Raw genomic sequence first — 20,645 nt, forward strand, 5'->3', positions numbered from 1 at the left:
CCTTATACCAAAAAGAAGATGTTAACTTAAACTAATTTACTTATAATTACCTCGCGGGTAGATCGCGGATTTTCGCCTATTTTAGGTCGTAAGCAAAATCAATTAACAAGCGGATTGTGTAAACCCCTGTACAGTAGATAAATCTGTCATTAAACACCACTAAATTGTAATAGACATAAAGAAAAAAATAATTTATGGGTCTAATAAAAACTGATAAAACTCCCAAAAATAACGTTCCAAACAGATTACCCAAGGTAATATATTGTTATTACAGAAATGTAATTATTTACGAATGACTAGCGAATTGTTTTAGTCATAAACAAAATACCTAGAATACAGTACGTCCGATATTAAAAAGATAACACCCAACATGCAAAGATCGATTTCAGACTTCGTAGCGAGAGAAGGCGTGGCTTATACAACCCTCGTCGAAAGCTCCGGCAAATCCGGCGAAAAGCTCCGCTCCGGGGACGCACGCTATTATTTTGGGGGTGTACTCCATCCATAGAGATCTTGTTCAGTTGTTCCAGAACGTCGACACGTGCCATACAAAAAAGCACCGCGCTCGGCACGTGTTTCAAATTATCACAAACAATAAATCGTGATTGTTATACTAAACGGTGGTTCTTTTCGGTATAAATCCGTTGAAGATGTTCAATATGGATCATTTGGACTTGGATGCCGTTAATCGGCAGTTCTTTTTTGACGCGAATCCCTACATATCGAGCAACGGAAACAGTAATAGTTCGACGGGGTCGTCGAATAGCGGTGATTTGTTCTTGTACGATGAAAATAGTAGTGATTCTGCTTTTTCCAATTATTCGTTTAATAGTGATCAAGAAAACAATGGAACAGATGGAAAAGAGTAAGTTGTTTTACATGTTTTAGATTACTCTTTTGGGAATAATTAATCGTAAAAACCAAGTAATCGCAAAACATTTTTTATTTACAACCACATATGTAATACTGGCATTACTGACTTTTAAAAAATTTGAAAGTGTCAAATTATCTACATTTCTTCCTCCTTCCATTTCCCTCACTCAGTTTTTCTTATTTCTCACCTCATTTAATTAAGCAAAATATTCTTGTAATATCTTTATTAAATACTTATCTAACATCAACAAAAATAAACGAGAAGATTAACAATAATTAATTTTACTTTATAGAGCAAATGATTTAACAGATATTTTATGATATATAAAAATAAGTTTTATAATATGCCGAAGCATATTTTTAAACAGTCGAAGCAAAGAGCTTGTAGTTTTCCTGATAAACTATTAAGACGTGACAATAAAGGTCCTTTATTACCCTTGACTGCAGTCAGAAAAGTAAGTTTGATTGGTAAGCACATTATACCACTTTCAAAGTTAATTCTACGTTAGTTTTTATAAATTCTGTGATTATTAGTTTGCGCATTAATGGCACTCTCTTACTTGTTAATACCACTTGTGGTGTTGTAAGATGTACATCAATAAATAAACAAATAGCCCATAATAATGTCTCCATAGAATAATCTTCATAATGAACTAGTTATTGCCAATATGTTATAAGTAAAATAAGCTATAAAACAAATAAATCAATTTTACTTACTAAAATATTACTTTTTAAATTAAAATCCGGACGTCGATAAATAAATTATGAATTTACTTAGGAATGTGTCAAATTTGGAATAACGAGAGAATACCTGACAGTAATTACATAGTTAATAATTATTGTGTGTTATTTTAATTCACAGTACAGCTAAATTGTATTTTCCGTCACTGTTGTAGTCTGACGATATTTTCCTCTGATTCCTTGGACAGACAGACAGACTTTACTTAAAATGGAAAATTAAAGGCTTCAACTGCCTTTAATAGTATATGTATTATACTCTCATTATTATAAAAGAGTATTGCACAGGGTGTTTTAAAGTTAGTATAAAAAAACCCTCGATTAACCCTGCATAATATGCCAATACTAAAGTTTATAAAAAGGCTTCAACTTCCTCTAATAGTATATGTATTATATTCTTATTATTATAAAAGAGTATACTCTTTTGACTTTATAAGCAAATACTCAAGCGTGTACTGCATACGTTACATACTTATGCCATCAGAACTGGATAACTCTTTTTTTTAATAGAAGAGAAAACTTTAGGCATTTCATTAGTTACTACACACACTATATACACACATTAAGTTCTTAATGTTATTGTTAAAATTAATTATTGCACCCAATTTTTTATCAATTTATTCGTTGCATATACAGGGTGTCCCAGAAATAAGTGCAAGTATTTTAACTGGTAGTATAGTTCAACCCCAGAAACACGCTATGAGGTTTTTTTCGCGAAAAAAAAATTGAAAATTCGGATTTTTTTGAAAAAAAAAATTGGAATTTTTTTTAGTTCTTAGTTAAAAAACATAATTTCTTGATAATATGGCAACTTAGGTAGTAGATTAAATTTACAAGAAAGAGAATCCAGAAAAGATCCAGTGGTTCTCAAAATTTTAGCAAAAAATATTTTTTTTGGAGATTTTCAAAGTAAAATAACTCTTACTTGAAAAACTATAAAGAGAAAATATGTTTTTTATCGAGATCTACCACCCCTTAAAATACTTGCACTTATTTCTGGGACACCCTGTATAATTGAGATGAGCTACAGTTGTTTGTCTAGCGAACCAGGAATGATTTCGACAGATAACATTCAAAAATTATTACAGAAAATACAATAACTAATTTGTGAATTAAAATTGATTGGCGCAACTGTCACTGTAATGGATCGTTGGACAGACTTATATCTATAAATCTCACGTAACTTTAACAAAATAAAGACAAATGAACTCATAATTCACATCCACGATTGCACCAAAAACGAAAAAATTGAGCAGATTACTACATAAGTACATACTCGCAGATACGAGTGTGTACCTTCGAACAATGTCGGATTAGTATACGAAACCTACATAGGTGGCATCGTAATGATTAAAATATACTAAGTGACATTGAAAATAGAACACCCACTAAATATTATTTAATTTTAATGAATGTTTGTAAGCATGTTTATTATTGTATGGATAAGAAATGATTATAATTTGAACGCCGTCAACACACTAGTTTTTGTGCTATACATGTTTTTGTTAAAATTCCAGTCATCCAATATAGACCCGGCTTTCGCACAGTTTGTTACTTATAATACAGAGTAGTTTCAGGTGTTTTTCTGAGTTTATTATAATGCCTAGAATACGTACGACGACGTGCCAATTTTAGACAACTTAGTGATTTTGATGGGGGTCGGATTGTAGGTTTGCGGGAGGCAGGATTATCATTTCGAGAAATTGTTGATAGGGTCCATAGAAGTGTTTGCACTGTTGCCAATTGTTGTAGAGCTTACTTTCAACAACACCGTGAACATCGTGCCAGAGGTACAGGGCGTCTAAGATTAACCACTGAGGGTCAAGATCAAATCAAATCATTTATTGCATGTTAATAGATACAAGTATCCTTACACAAAGTCATATTTTGTAAAATGCAAAATTATAAAATAAGCACAATAATTATCAAACAGTAATTTAAAAAGTACACAAAAAAACAATAAATACACAATGTAAATGTTTTGACCTATAACCACGCTATAACCCTTCACTGCTTTCTAAAAAATCAGTAACACTAGAATAAGTCATATCAAGAAGGTAGCTTTTAATTGTCGTTTTAAATTGATGTCTTGGTAAATTTCTGACATTTTGAGATAATTTATTAAAGCATGCAGGAGCATAATGAAGGCTGGAGTTCCAAGATCTTCCGAGGCGCAAACGAACAGGCTTTATATTCATTCTGTTTCTGGTTGCATAATTGTGTTGTTCATCATGCGTAGTATATCGTTCTAGGTTATCCTTCACAAATAAAAGACACTGGAGGATATAGCAACATGGAAGTGTCAGTATTCCCAGTCTTCTGTAGGCGTTTTTTGTATCTGCTTGATAACTTAAATTTGACAAAATTCTCAATGCTTTTCTTTGCCGTCCAAACAGTCTGTCAGCATGAGCTGAGTGACCCCAAACAAGTATTCCATAAGTAAGCACTGAGTGAATTAGAGCATGATAGGCAGCTACTAACACATCACTCTCCACACACTTAGCCAATCGCCGAAATGCATACATGCTTATGGAAACCTTCCCTGCCACATAGTCTACGTGACTTTCAAAACTCAGTTTTGTGTCAAATTTTATTCCCAGAAATCGGACACTGCAGAAATCTACTTTTTATTTTGTTTTAAGAGAAAAAATAACTCTTTCTGTTTTAGTGTCATTCAGGCATAATCGGTTTGCCTGAAACCAGTCACCAACATTTAGCAAAATCGATTCAAAATTAGTTTGAATTTCTTCAGGGGATTTCCGGGCACATAAGATAGTAGTGTCATCGGCAAACAAAATCAAATTATTCTGAAGTGTAGCCACGGGTAAATCATTAATGTAAATTAAAAACAATAAAGGTCCTAATACTGAGCCTTGGGGGATCGCCGTTTAAGGCAATTAGCTGTCAGAGACCGTTCGGCCACTTCCTGAGCAATTGCTAACCAATGGTTTACGGAACAAGGTAGACTCATCACGATGCGAACTGTTTACCGACGAATACGTTCTTTTGGGCTGTTTTCTTTTCGGCCTCATTGAGTTTTACCATTGACCCCTGAACATCGACGACAACGTCTAGAATGGTGCAGAGCCCGACAAGAATGGGACGCAGATTGGAATTCTCTCGTTTTTAGTGATGAGTCGCGATTTTGTTTGGGAATGCACGACAATCGGGCGCGAGTGAGAAGATACCGTGGAGAAAGGCGGAATCCACAGTTTTTCATGGAGAGGCACGTAAACCAAGTTGTAGGAGTTATGGTTTGGGGAGCAATCGCATATGGTAGCAGGTCACCTCTAGTATTTGTTCGAGGTAATATGACAGCCCAACGCTATGTTGAGGAAATTGTGGAAGCTCATCTCTTACCATACTTACAAACGCTCCACGATCCTATATTTCAACAAGATAATGCCCGTCCCCATGTTGCTAGATTAAAGGTGCATTCAGTCTGAAAGCGTCGAGCGTTGCGTCGCGTCCGCCCCATTGAACTCGAACCCCGACGCTCAGTGGACGATAGCGCAACGCCAAACGCGACGCTGTCTGCCTGAACGGTCTAATTTAAGTTAAGGGAATTGATTCCATTTCGACACGCGGACGCGACGCAAATGTACCTTAACTGTAAACCCGTATAATGTACCTTAACTGTAAACCACTTACATAATGCCCAAGTTAATCTTCTACCCTGACCACCAAGATCTCCAGGTCTCTCACCAATTGAACATGTATGGGAGTATGGGATATCATGGGTAGGAGACTGACAAACTTACCGCATCCTCCTCAGACACTAGAAGCTCTTCGGCATGAGATACAGTTAGCATGGGATGAAATACCGCAAGAAGACATAAATCATCTGATTAGTTCCATACCCAGACGGCTCAACGAATGTATAGAACATCGAGGTGGTCCAACACATTATTAACAAGGACAAGGTAACGAGCCAATATTTTCACTCCAAATTTTGATCGTTTACGCCTTTTGTCAACCTACATTCATGTACAAAATATTATTAAAATTAAACAATTTCTAGTGGGTGTTCGGTTTGGGTTGGTTTGGTATTTTCAATGTCACTTAGTACATTTAACAAAGTTACGTTGTTTTTACGTTTAGATTCCTCGGACGGTTTTTTCAAATTTTAGCTGGATCAGTCCTGGTCGGGCACCTTAAAATCCCCAACACGTCCGGATAAATCTAGACGTATTGAAACCCTATGGAATATGGTAGTAATACCATAACATCGACACGTGCCGTATAAAAAAGCACCGTGCTTGACACGTGTCTTAAATTATCATTAATGACAAGAACATGTGGGTATTGTTATACTCTACAGTGATTTCTTTTCGACACAAATCCGTTGAAAATGTTTAATATGGACCATTGGGACTTGGTTGTTAGTAAATTTTTTTCGACGAACATCTCTATACAGGGTGTCAAAAAAAATAGTATATCTAATAGTATATCTATCTTTGGTGGGTGATTCTACAGATAAAAATATATATATCTCCTAAAATGCTTTCCGAAGAAGTTACAGCTCTCGAAAGGTTAAATAAAAATAATATATTTCGTTTATTTTTATGAACATTGGTAAACCGTTTTTCTTCAAATTTGGTACCCACATTTGGTACTCACATTACACATATTTTAATGCTAAAGCGAATGGCGATAGTGTAAAATTCCGTAACAGGCCTGAAACTGTACTTTCCATTACTACTGGTGGTACTTCTTTTATCCTTATAGATACAGTAATTTCAACAAATGAAAATTAAAGTTAGGACTTTTTTATTTTGAATTTGTAAAATTTTTTAGAAAGCTGCGACCATTGAAAATAGTTAGCCTTAGTAACCCTTATTAACATACTAAATGTCCCCATTTGTCCGATGTGTGCGTCATCAAAAAAAATCGGCCGCCATCTTGAATTTTGGTACTTTTTGGGAAAAAATGTAAATAACTCGAAAACGGTGCGTTATAGCGAAAAAGAGGTAAAAATTAAAGAGAATAAAAAACTCTATCAGAATCAATAAAGAATAGTTTATTATCCTAACGCAGTAACGTACAAAATTTTTTTGAAAATCGAGCAATTCTTAAAAGGAATCACCGAAATGCAAATTACTATTTTTTTAAGCTTATTAACAAATAACATGGATATTTAGCATCAATTCAACTAAAATACAGTCTTTGTGACATTTTCAAGAAATATTTATTGGTGGTTTAATAATATTTCAAAATTAACAAAAATTGTCAAAGCTATCCTTTACTAAATACACATGTACAGGGTGGGTCAAATTCGACGCTTTTAAATGGAAACACCCTTTTCTATAGGAGATAGACAAAAACTAATATCGGTGTCTGGAGCTCAATTTTTGTAAAAAACATGATGGTGAAAACCGCATATTGATATCTGTTACCGTTTCGGTGTTTTTCAAAAATATGCATTTTTAACAAATCGCTGTAACTTTTTTGCTATGGAAAATTTTGTATTTTTATGAAAACATTTCCAAAGCACCTTTTTACGTAGAATTTAATGGTTTAAGTATAATTTTTTTTAGAATTAATAATTTAAGAATTATCAACAGAAAATTTGATTCTTTATATGGGACACCCTGTATATTTTTAATTTATTGAAAATAATTTAAAATTACCTTTCCAAAAATATAACACACTTGATATTTTGCTCGATTCCTCTTCGAGATATAGAGTATATAAAAATTCGCCCGCTTTAAATAAGTAGGCTTTGAACGGCACCGGCTGTAATGCAAAAAAATTCTAGCTGTGAGCATCAATTAAAACGAAAATAATATTTACTATGAGAGATGCAGAATTTTATAACAATTTAAAATATATTTAACCAACATCAACACATTTAAACTATATCTAATAACAATAAAAATAAATAGCAAACTAAGACATGAGATTTTGCTACAAGTGTTCGACATATCGACCATCTTCTGTTATAGTCAAACGAGGCAGTTTTTGAACATCACAACACGCACCTGTAAATCCAAAGCACCTGGAAATGTTTTCATGGAAATACAAAATTTTCCATAGCAAAAAAGTTACAGCGATTTGTTAAAAATGCACATTTTTGAAAAACACCCCGTAACTCCGAAACGGATATTGATGCGCGGTTTTCACCATCAAGTTTTTGATGAAAATTGAGCTCCAAACACCGATATTAGTTTTCAGTTATGAAAGGAATGCGGACAAAAAACATTTAAATAAACAGCAATATATTTTATACGTCGATTTGACGAGTGCGTCACCGCAAATCGCTCCGCCCACTCATTTTATTGGCCACTTGCAAATTTGTTGAATTTTAATTGATGGGAAGCGTTGTCTATTTTTTACGAAAAACATCGAGAGAATATCGTTTCCCCTCTCACGGATACCCCGTAGCTACAGAACGGACAGACGTACTGTACTAATAATGTGCGAAAGCAGTCTCCACCTTGTTCCGGTCGGGGCTATTTGCACTTAAACCAAGGTCTTTTTGTTACCATTTTGTAAACAACTTGTTTTTAAAAATACAGTGACAGCACAGGTGACAGTTTGAAAAATTAGGCTACAGGTTGGAAGAAAAAAATAAAATGTCTTGCGAATGTCTTTTTGACATAAATATCATCTACGATCTTAACCTAAGATCTTAACACTTTTTCATTATGATAAATACATTATAAACATACCCCTACAAATCGAATAACAATAATTCAAATTATGACCATTTTAATAAAAATGTGTTACCAACTTGTAACCTAACTTTTCCAACTGTCATCTCTAGAAAAAAAATGAAATTTACAATTTTATTCGATTTGTTCTTCATCGACCGATATTTGTTTGTTCTCGCAAGAAATACCATTAGAGTTACCACACAAGCATGAACATGGCATATTGGATTTTAAACATGTACTGTTGCGATTAAAAGAAATAGTACAACACAATATGATTTCTGCTGGTCTATATTCTTGTGTCAGTGTCACGTAATTTTTAAAAAATGCCTTTAACTTCAGAGCAAAAATCGATTATATTTACGCGATTAAGGGATGGAGCTCCCATAAGGGACATTGCAGATGCATTAGGGTTAAACAAAAAAACAGTGTTTTTGGCTAAATCCAAAAAAAAATTCAATATAATTCAAATATCCTTATAGACCAGGAGTTCCATCTGGGACTACTAATTCTTGTACTACTTTTTTTTATCGCAGTGGTACATAGTTTATTACGTCCAGATTTGCAATTACAATAAATCATTTTCCATACAAATTCTGGTTCCACTGCGTTTGACATTGTTTTTGGAACTAAGGTATCCGTTTTTTTACTCCATTCACATTCTGTTGCCTCTTCTCCGTTATTTAGCCAATACTGCATTTATAAATAGGTCCTATAATAATGATTTTCAGCTGCGTTAGTTGTTGGAGGTAAGGTAGCTAAATCAAAATTTTTAGTATAAGTACCTGACGAGATGTAAGGGCTTCATATTTAAAATACCTCAACTGATCTAAATCTTTTGCTAGCCTATGTCGACCATATAATGAAAATAAGAATGTATTTCCAGCTTCGACTAGCTCAGATTTTTGTGCTGCAGGATCTAAAAAAAACGGATGTAATTTGTCGCAGATGAGGATCTTTTTGCAACGTTTTGAAAATCGCCAGTTTACATTACATTTTATTTTTTTCTTCCAACCTGTAGCCTAAATTTTCAAACTGTTACTGTATTTTTAAAAACAAGTTGTTTACAAAATGGTAACAATAAGACCTTCGTTTAAGTGCAAATAGCCCCGACTGGGACAAGGTGGAGACTGCTTTCGCACATTATTAGTACACATGTATTTAGTGAAGGATAGCTTTTAAAATTTTTGTTAATTTTGAAATATTATTAACCCACCAATAAAAAATATTTCTTGAAAATGTTACAAGGATTGTATTTCAGTTGAATTGATGCTAAATATCCATGTTATTTGTTAATAAGCTTAAAAAATTAGTAATTTACATTTGGGTGATTCCTTTTAAAAATTGCTCGATTTTCAAAATCTTTTTGTACGTCATTGCGTTAGGATAATAAACTATTTTTTATTGATTCTAATAGAGTTTTTTATTCTCTTTAATTTTTACCTCTTGAAGTTTTTCGCTATAACAAACCGTTTTCGAGTTATTTACATTTTTCCCCAAAAAGTACCAAAATTCAAGATGGCGGCCGATTTTTTTTTGATGATGCACACATCGGACAAATGGGGACTTTTAGTATGTTAATAAGGGTTACTAAGGCTAACTATTTTCAATGGTCGCAGCTTTCTAAAATTTTTTGCAATTTCAACATGGTGAATGTCATAACTGCACTGGGGTATTAAAAAAATCAGGAGATTCATTTATTTAAAATTTCTTAAATTTTATCATTTCACTAATTCTAATATCAATGCATAGTAATCTTATCTTTAAACGCAAATATCTTGAAAACCGTTTCGAACTAAACGAAGAGCACCTTTTTTACGTAAAAAAAGTTCTAGCTTTTTATGTCAATTGTTGAAATTACTGTATCTATAAGAATAAAAGAAGTACCACCACTAGTACCCTCTACCCTAATGGAAAGTACCCTTTCAGATCTGTTACGGAATTTTACAGGTTACGGATCGCCATTCGCTTTGGCATTTAAAGGTTATTAATTATTATTACTAACAAAACTTCCTTCATTTCAACAATGAGTCACTTGCCATCATCAAAGGTCTAAGGTATCTGTAGATTTTTCACAAACTTTTCAAATTTTAATGAGCTTTAAGCTTATAAGAGAAGAAAAAAATTAGAAATCTCGAAATATCCTTATGTATTAAAAATTAGGTGTCTAGCAGCTCCCGGTAACGGACTTCCAGCCAAAAAAAAGTTAGAAAACTAGAATTACTTTATTTGATATTGTCATATTTTATTTGCATATCAATGTAACAGCAACAATTAAAATTTTATGAATTATCGTTACTCAAACTTCTTTAATATTATTTTGAAAGATATACACTCACCAGCACGAAAAACGGGCACCTTAAAATTTTGATGTATTTTAAAGGTCTATATATTTTGTTCTACTGGGGCGATTTTGAAGTAATTTGTAGCAAAATTATTTGACTTTTTAGTGTTTCTAAATTAAAAATGAAAGTTGCTATCTGTCAATTATACGAGGGAAAACAAAATGTTGATATTTTGTTGAAAGTTTGAAACACCCCTGTGGAATATATTAACAAAGCAAGGAGTTTAAAAATAATTGTATCATCTAGGTACCTCTTTTCTCGATAGTATATTCTTGATTCATCTCAATAGCTTTATTTTTGTTGGATATATTCGCTTTTGAATATGATAGTAACGATTTACAGCAATTTTAGCATTGAAAGCACAGGTACCTTTGCTTTTGGGTCCTCATCAACACACTAAACGTTTACTCTAGTAGATATGTTTTTAAGCTCTAAAGTATCGGCTATTGCTGCTTTAATTGATCATGATAGAGATCAACTTTTTGATTTAAAACCATCACTGCTAGAGTAACTTCCCAACAGACAATAATAATATGATATTTCAAAGTCAGTGACATTACACAAATCGTAAATACTATTTTACAGTTGTTGTCTAGGATCAAAGGTATGGTTTTAATGTAAAAAATGCGAAAAAATTGTAGTGTCTTGTTCAAAAGTGAATATCTCCAAAAAAAATAAAGCTATTGAGATGCACCAAACTACCTACAGTTTATAAGAAGATTGTCGATTGAATAGGTCCTTCAGTAGAAACTAATTGAACTGACTTGAATTTACATGAGATCTCACAACCTGTTGTAGTGAAAGAATTGCATTGCGAGAATTTTTTACATTCTATATTTTTGATGGGGTATACATTTTACAGCTTAATCGTACATAAAACGCTTTTAATAATAAAAACTTTCAATAAACAGTATTTCCAGTATTTCTGTGTATAATGTTTAGTAACCGGTCAACCGTTACTCTGTAAAATTGCGCTTAAACCTTAAACTACTCTTCTTTTTCAGAAGAGTTCATCGTCACAGGAGAAAATCGAAATGTCCCCAACAACAAATCCAGCAAAGACAAGCGGCTAACCTACGCGAAAGAAAACGAATGCAATCAATCAACGACGCTTTCGAAGGATTACGAGCGCACATACCGACTTTGCCCTACGAGAAAAGACTATCTAAAGTTGACACACTTAAATTGGCCATAGGATACATAAATTTTCTCAGCGAGTTAGTCAGGACCGACAGAAATTCGAACAACGAATATTTTAATGGACACAAAAGAAATGTTCAGAAAGATGAGACGCGGAAGATCATTGTTAGAGGTAAGCAGAATAGTGATTTTTTTTCAATAATAAGGGGCCGTCCTTTCTATGTCTGTACCCACTTTCCTATCCTTGATAGGATTTAAGCATACTTCATCCGGTTTTAGCATTGCTTTCCCAAACAGAAAGCGTCGTTTGCAATCCAGAGCCTCGAGGTGACATATTATGTGCTCCGCTGTTTCAAGATCTTTTTCGCAGAGTCTGAAGCAAAGACTTCCTTGATACAGGTTGGGATTGTTCAGGTAGCAGTTGACTGCTATATGCCCTGTCAAGAGTGTCAAGAAACCTATTATAACCCGAACTGTATTACTGCTATGCATTAGCAGGTTCCGAGGCAGGTTCATTGTGGTTTTTGAATTAGATCCTTGGTGTTCCTTGTCTAACCTTGCCATGTCTGTGCTTATGTCTGTTTCTCCAGCGGACATTCTGCTTTTTCCTGATCCACAGTTTTACTGCATTACGGGTCATACATTTGGGTATTCCCAGTACTTGCTCTGGACCAGGAACTACTAGTTCATTGGTTTTTGTTAGTTCGTTGCCTTGGTTGCCGCTGTGGCTTGTCACCAGAATAATTTAATAATAGTGATAATACGCTTTGAATAAGAAGACTAAGGAAGGAGCATAATGCTATCCATGTATTCATGCATGGTGGGCGGAAAAAGCGCCATAAAAGCACTCTAGGGTGGGGATCCTTGACAGTTCTGTTTGACGATTCATTTGACACATTTGAATTTGATTTGAAATTTTGTGGATTTGTCAGTCTTTACGGAGCTTATTTTATGTTATTTATTATTTATTCTACTACTGATAGTTGTATAAAGGTAGTAAATCTAGATGGAGATTGTGGCAGCACTTAAATTAACAGTGACACTATCGCGATTTATCGAAAAAGACTCTGAAATAGTTGGTTGTGTAGCGTGCGGTAGATCTCGGCAAAAATTGAGTGAAATAATGGAACAACTTTTCGCTAGTAAGTGACTATATAATATACATACGTGTAGTAAACCGATCATTTATGAAATTCGCTTTAATTAACTAAATTATATATTTTTCTTGCATTTTAGCTTTTATTTATTACTTGTCAAAGATTAGATGTCAAAGAATTTAGATACGTTAATTTGACTTACCTGCTTCAGTAGCGTATCGGATGTTTGTGGTAATAAATACTTATTATAACTTATCTATTTTTATTAGAATTATATATTTTTATAACAATTTTAATAACTACCAACATTTATTCACAACGTAAAATAAAACAACAAATTATTGAGTCTACCCCACATCATAGTTTTACATTTTTTAAATAAAATTAGAACGACACTGATAAACCGGAATTTAAGTCGGCCATATTTGAGACCCATCGCGGTGTACCTAAGATTTTTGATATGCTCCTTCCTTAGTCTTCTTATTCAAAGGTAGTACGAGAAAAACATGTTTGAAATTTGAAAGACGTAACTAGATTATGATGGGGAATTTTAAATAATTACTAAAATTAAACAGCAATTACTTACATAATATAAACGGGACATCATGAATATTTCATGCCCGCTTGCACTTTTTGTTTTGCGGCCCTTTTACTCTGTAAAGTGGATCTCAAATGTATCACCACTGTATCACGAAACTGGTACTTTTTGGATTGGGACTTTTTTCGCAAAAAAATATGATCCAACGTGCACAAATGTCACGACGCAACCATGACGCAACTAAATTGACACGGTCTTCCACGTTAATCATATTCCAATAATCAAGAAGTGACAGTTTGTCCGGATGACACCTAACAGTGAATTATTTAATTTTAAATTGGAACGGTTTTGCTCATTAAAAGACGCTTTTTATTGCTATGGGTTAGAAAAACCCAAAGTCACAAAATTTTGAATTGTGTCACTTCTGTCGGAAAGCAGCGATATATCCCTAGAGGAACGAATAAAATTAGAATGTAGAATGTTTAGGAGGGGAACTAATTACCGCAACTTTACAGATCTATTATTATGTGTTCCCCTTTCTTGAGTTATAACGAGTTATAACTCATCATACAGTCTCAGGGCTTTAACAAAAGCCAGTATCTGAGACGGCTCCACAGGGGCCAGCTCTCCATCCTCAATATGAGCCGTACCAAAATTCATGTCACAAACGGTCGTTGTTTCGGTGCACTCAGTGATAAGGTGACTTATTATTTCCCCATTTTCTCCACAGAATTTACATTCGCCGTTGTTTCTCAGATTAAGCCTACTGAGGTGTTCTTTTAGGAGTGTCCTGTTAGAAACCCCGTGACAATCGGAAGATTGTTTTTACTTAAATCAAGAAAAATCTTTGGTTTTTCTCGGTCGTAAGTTCTGAAGAACTTTTTCGAGTGTCTTAGATCCAAACAGGGGGGGGTAGGGCTTTTGTTTTTTTAAAAATGAAAAATTTTTTTACATGAATTTCTCTATCAATAAATTTCATAGACTTGGTTATCAAGCCGTGTTCCCGTAGATTACTTAAATACCTATAAATTTTCTAAAAAAAAATAAATTTAACATATTTTTTGAATACAACAAAATAATATTAACTAAACAAAACTAGAAACGCAATTTTTACTACATCTCAAGCAAATAAAAACTAATACGTAGCCAAGAGTCATAATTCAGGATTTATCTGGGAAATGCCCAGCAGTACCTGGGGGGGCCGGCACCCCCGGCCTCCCCTGTAGTTACGCCAATGGACCACAGTATTCCAGATTTGTGCAATATGATGTTGCTCGTACATGTTGTCGTCTAACCTGGATATACATATACAAATACATATACACGATTTCATTGATATTCAGTTTTATTTTACTGGTGAAAAATTGATAGCTGTACTAGATTACACTGTCTTTCCAATGTCTTTTTCCATTCCTTCAGTCATCCTCGAGGTAATTTTGCCAGAAAAGAATTAAACTGGTAATGGTGGACTGTTATCCTTCTTGCCCTTAAGGTGTTGATTTGTCTATGGTGTTGATTGCATCATTGCTGCCTGTATTTTTAACCTCTTAATAAAATATTCTTGTAGATTGTGTACCCCTTTCTTGAGTTATAACTTATCATACAGTCTCAGGACTTTGATAACAGCCAGTATCTGAGTCGGTTTTACAAAGGTTAGTTCTCCATCTCCGATATCAGTGGAGTTTATGACACGAATGGTTGTCGTCTCGGCGCACTCAGTGATGAGAAATTCTAGAAAATGTTCATTTTCATTTTTCCCACAGAATCTGCATTTGCAGTTGTTTCTTAACTTCAATCTTAGATGTTAATTGAGGAGACAGTGTTTTGTTTTGACATGTTTTTCAGACGACCTTGCTCTAATTTAGACTGTTCTTACTTAAATCAAGGAAATTCTTTGATTTCTCTCATTTGTAAATCCTGAGGATTTTATTCCAGTGTCTTAGACCGTTGGAGGATTCCTATTCCAGGTTACGGAGGGAGTCTTCCAGGTTCTTGAGTTCCGCTTTAAGTTGATTTCCACTTGAGAAACGCAGAACGGTTCTGGTCCAGTTAATGTTCGCTCTTTTTCTAGCTAGATCGTTTGCTTTTTCATTATCTTCCAAGGGATGGTACCCGGAGTAGGAGGACTTTATTTTCTTTGCATAATTTCTTCAGCTTGTCTAGGCATTCACTAACCAACTTCGACTTGATGGTTACTCAGTTGATCGCTTTTAAGGCTGCTTGACTATTGGATAAAATGGCTATTTCTTGTTTTCGATAATTCCTATATAAGATAAGTTGTAAGCATTTTTCGATAGCAGAGATTTCTGCCTGAAAGATGCTGGGGTAGGTGCTCGTTATTATGCCATTCGATACTCAAATTGTTTACGAGATTTGCTATTTCAAAAGATATTTTGTGTCTTTAGTAGAACAAATTTTAGTTTCTTCGTTTATTTAAATTTATTTAAAATAAAAATATAATTTCTATTAAATAATATTTTTTTCACCCGAAATAACAAAACTTAAAATGGTTTTCTTATTTTTAGTTAATAGCTTATATGTTAAAATTTATGAAGACAATTTGTTCGGTGACTCCTAATATAAATTTATATAAATAAAGCTTCATTCAGAACCTCGCAATTAGCAGAATTAATTAATGGTTTCAATTAGCATAGAAGTTTGTTCCTTTAATTTCAATGTAAGCATTCCGAATGTCAAAATTAGTGGTAGATACTTGTAACTTTATATATACTTCAAAATTTGCGAGAAATGTCATTTTTGCCTTTGATTATCTTCCGTCAAGATAAATTGTGGTTAGAAATCAAAAGTTGATTGTTTTATAAGCTAAATATTAGGCTTTCTCTATGGATACAAGTAACTGACGGAAGCTGTTGCTAGGATATTCTATTAATTTTAATTGTGTTTTTTAGACATTGTGAATGATCCTAAACTAAAAAGTATAAAGTGTAATTGAAACCACTAACTTGTTCCACTAGATGCGAGGTTCTGAATGAAGCTTAACAAAGCTTAATTTAGCCATTACAAGCTTTATCACAAGTAATACAAAAAAAATAACATCACAACACCAGTCCCGATAGATCACCGAAGTTAAGCGACGTTAGAAGATGGCCGTGGATGGACTGGTGAACGTCTGGAATTTTCTTATATTTCAGTTTGATTTTTAGAATTGCATGTTTCAATATCTTTTGCAACGAAAGGTGAACGAAATTAGTAAATCTAAAATTAAATTTAATGAAAGAAGTTTACTACGGGAAATGGTGCACTTTTATAATTAAAAGAAATTAAACTGATTTCAAATCTTTTACAGCTATAATAAAACTAGAGAAAAGTGCATGTTTTGCTTGGTTAATACTAAATAACCCAATACTTGGATATTTCTGGCAACAGGAAACTAATAAAAGCGTCTTCATTTTCAGCATAAACTAAATTTCTTAATATGTTTCAGATATTTTCTAACAATATATTTTTATTAGTTGTTAAAATAGGTTTTCAAGTTTCTCCTATCTGAGAATAATGGAAAGTAATAAATAACCTATACATATGTATATTTGTCAACAAATTGGAACTTTTAAAAAGGTACAGGGTGGCCTATTAGTGCGAGAAAGTCCAATATCGTCGTTGTTGACGAAGATATGAACAAAGGGTTTAGATAAATGTTGCATGGTTTATAAAGGTGAATATCTTAAAAATATTTTGTTGTATACTAAATGCCCAAAAAGAAATTTGCTGATCATGAAGCTGCTGTTTTTTTTTGTATTGTAACTCCAATTTTTCTGTGCAGAATTATGTTCGGCTTAAAATTCTGTATATAGCACACTATTTTTATTTGAAGCACTATGCGGTCGGTGTTGCAATGCTAATTATTATTTACTGAAATTTTGCTTAAAACAGTATATCTGAAAGATTATTAAAAACTGGAGTGAATCTGGCTTTATTAAAACTTATAGCTTATTTTTATAAAACTTATAACTAAACACTAATGACAACAGAATAAATCCTCGAATTTTTTATCTTGGCCTTTGATTATCTTCCGTCAAGAGAAATTGTAGTTAGAAATCCAAAGTTGATTGTTTTATAAGCTAAATAATAGGCTTTCTCTATGGATACAACTGACTAACGTAAGCTGTTACTAGGACATTCTATTTATTTTAATTGTGTTTTTTAAATATTGTAAAAGATCGTAAACTCAAAAGTATAAAGTGTAACTGAAACCACTAAGTTTCTAAGTTATTCCACTAATTGCGAGGTTCTGAATAAATTAGTGGTTTTAATTAGCGTAGAAATTTGTTCCTTTCATTTCAATGTAAGCATTCAGAATGTCAAAATTAGTGGTAGAAATTATAAATAATAAAGCTTCATTCAGAACCTCCCAATTAGTGGTTTCAATTACACTTTATACTTTTTAGTTTACGATCATTCACAATGTCTAAAAAACACAATTAAAATTAATAAAATATCCTAGCAACAGCTTGCGGCAGTTTGTTGTATTCATAGAGAAAGCATAATATTTAGCTTATAAAAGAATAAACTTTTGATTTATAACAAAAATTTTTCTTGACGGGTAATAATCAAAGGCCAAAATGACATTCCTCTCAAATTTTGAAGTATAATTAGTGGAAAAGTCAAAAGTTTGTTAACTTTTTCCACTAATTTAAAATTACTACCACTAATTATGACGTTCTGAATGCTTACATTAAAATTATGTGAACAAACTTCTACGAATTAAATTGAAACTACTAATTTATTCCACTGATTTCGAGGTTCTGAATGAGGCTTAAGTGGAGAAAAAGTTATCAAAGTTCTAACTTCTCCTTAATTATACTTCCGTCAAGAGAAATCGTGGTTAGAAATCAAAAGTTGATTGTTTTATAAGCTAAATATTAGGCTTTCAACAACAACTAAGGCAAGCTGCTGCTTCTTCTTCTTTTTCTTCGGGTTCTATCTCCTAATAGAGGTTGGAAATCATCATGGCAATTCTAACTTTGTTAACGGCTGCTCTGAATACCTGGTTTGAAGTCATTCCAAACCATTCTCTCAAATTCTTGAGCCATGATGTTCTTCTTCGTCCTTGGTTCCTTCTGCCTTCTTCCATCTTTCCTTCTATTATGTTCTACAGCAGGGCATATTTAGGTCCTCTCATTATGTGTCCAAAGTACTCAAGTTTTCTCTTTTTAAGGGTGTTAATCACCGCCCTTCTGAATTCTGCGTCGCAGTTCTACATTTGTAACCTTGTCAGTCTATGCAATCCTCAGCATACGCCGATAACACCATCTTTCGAATGCCTCAAGCTTCTCCCATTTCGGCCTTTTTAAGTGTCCAAGCCTCTGAACCATAAAGTAAAGATGCTCTGGCTATTTCTATTCGAGCTTTTATTTTTGCTGATTGATCCAAGTTTTCGGTCAACCAACTGCCTAGATAATTATATTTTTGTACTCTCTCCATAGGTGTATATTATCTATTAGAACATTAGCTTGGACATCTTCTCTTTTAGTGATTATCATAAATTTAGTTTTCTTAAGGTTCATTTCCAGGCCATAGACTGACTAGAAGCCGCTAGCTAGACTTAAAGGTGCGTTATCGCGAGTCTAGTGAATAGATCAAGTCAAGAAACCCAACTAACTTGAAAGCATATTCCGGGTTTATACATTTTATTTACAATCAAAAAGCTTTTGCTAGTTTATTGAAAATGGTGACAGTAGGTACGTAAGGCCGTACTTCAAACTGCCATATCTTCAGCAATAGAATTGATAGAAAGCTTATTGCATAAAAACTAGATGTAAATGAAGAGTATGGCCCAGAAAATGGATTAGCTACAGAACTACTCATGTTCCATTTAACTATTGAATACCTAATAAGCTATAGTTAGGAGATCAAAAAGACATTACAAAAAAATTAAGTGTGGATGCAAACCAATTTAATTTAAATTAATTTTTTGTTGGAAAAAGTTGCACCTGGATTTAAAACCAAAACATATTAAAAGCGTAATGCTCTTTGTATTCAGCTTAAGCTAGAAATTACTCGTCTTTAACTAATTTTGTATATCGGATTGTTACTCATATTTTTCAAAAATATTAATAAACATCACAGAATTTTCTTCTGACCAGCTGCCCCAGCAGCACACTATATTGCACTATAAAGCACACTATATTGACTCAACATTGATTCTATAGTGATAACATATTTTATATGGGCCCAATATTGGCAATTTCTAGCCAATATTGGTAATATATCTGGTGCGTTTCAGAAGTGGCTCACCCCTATATCTTTTTATTTTTTTAGATAAAAAAACGAGATTTGGTATGTTAGTATATTACATAAATTTATATTATTCCTTGACGTATTCAATTGTTTTTGGTTACTTCCTGTTTCACCGGAAATGACTACAACTTTTGATTTTTAAATGGCACCACCAGTATATTTTCACTTTATTAGGTAGAAAATGACACTCTGAATAGAATGACATATTATGTGTCAACTTTTGACGTTTTCGATTAAAATAAAATCGTATTTTAAATTTCAATCTAGACCGCCATGGCTGTGTTAAAAGCACTAATTTTTAATCAAGGAGCCTTGAGAAATATATTTGATCGTTTAATGTTTTTCGTTTCTTATCTTGGCCTGTTAAAATTCCAAAATCGTATTTTTAATCATTTCTCAATTTTTTCAAACGCAACAGGGGTGGCTCATTAGCATATTTGAAAAAGGCATTTTTTACGAATAATTTGGCACCACACACTTGGTATTTCGAGTCAAATTGTCGTTATGAACCGCATGTTACAATTTCAATATGGACATATGATATGGCATTCTATTCAGAGTGTCATTTTCTATCGATTTTTTTTGCCTGTCCCTTTTTTACTCTCGCGTCCTCTATTTTTAATTTTAAAAGTTGTCAAACCTAGGTTAAACCGTAGCAAAGAATACTCTTTAACCGTAGTCAACTGACAAATGAATCAACTTATTTGATCAATTGACATGATTTGTCGAGTTTAGACGGTAATATTACATTGATAAGAAATTAATTTACTGGTATTTACATTGCGATTTACTATTTGCGAATATAAAATCATACTTCTGAATGATTGAAATAGAGGGGCAATGGCCCAGCCACGATTACTGAAGTTAAGACAAGAGTGTCAAATTCTGCTTACCGCTCTGGTTAGATATGGTAGTTAGATTGTAGCCTATGCTAGATCTCGCCACCTATACAGGGTGAATTTTAAATAAATGCAACTATTTTCAGGGCTGGTAGATCTCGATA

At 33.3% G+C, this 20,645-nt stretch overlaps 1 protein-coding gene across 1 annotated transcript in view; it reads left to right on the forward strand.

Moving 5' to 3' along the window:
- Nucleotides 1-378: 378 nt before the first annotated feature.
- Nucleotides 379-20,645, forward strand: part of LOC115884067 (pancreas transcription factor 1 subunit alpha-like) — a 30,725-nt gene continuing 10,458 nt past the window's right edge. Inside the window, exons 1-2 of the mRNA XM_030902527.1 lie at nucleotides 379-865; nucleotides 11,614-11,921. Coding sequence (XP_030758387.1) covers nucleotides 651-865; nucleotides 11,614-11,921 — 523 coding nt within the window. The 5' untranslated portion in view covers nucleotides 379-650. The remainder of the gene's footprint in view (nucleotides 866-11,613; nucleotides 11,922-20,645) is intronic.

Source organism: Sitophilus oryzae, unplaced genomic scaffold (assembly GCF_002938485.1).
Source record: "Sitophilus oryzae breed Bouriz unplaced genomic scaffold, Soryzae_2.0 scaffold_111_pilon_pilon, whole genome shotgun sequence".
Classification (NCBI taxonomy): domain Eukaryota; kingdom Metazoa; phylum Arthropoda; class Insecta; order Coleoptera; family Curculionidae; genus Sitophilus; species Sitophilus oryzae.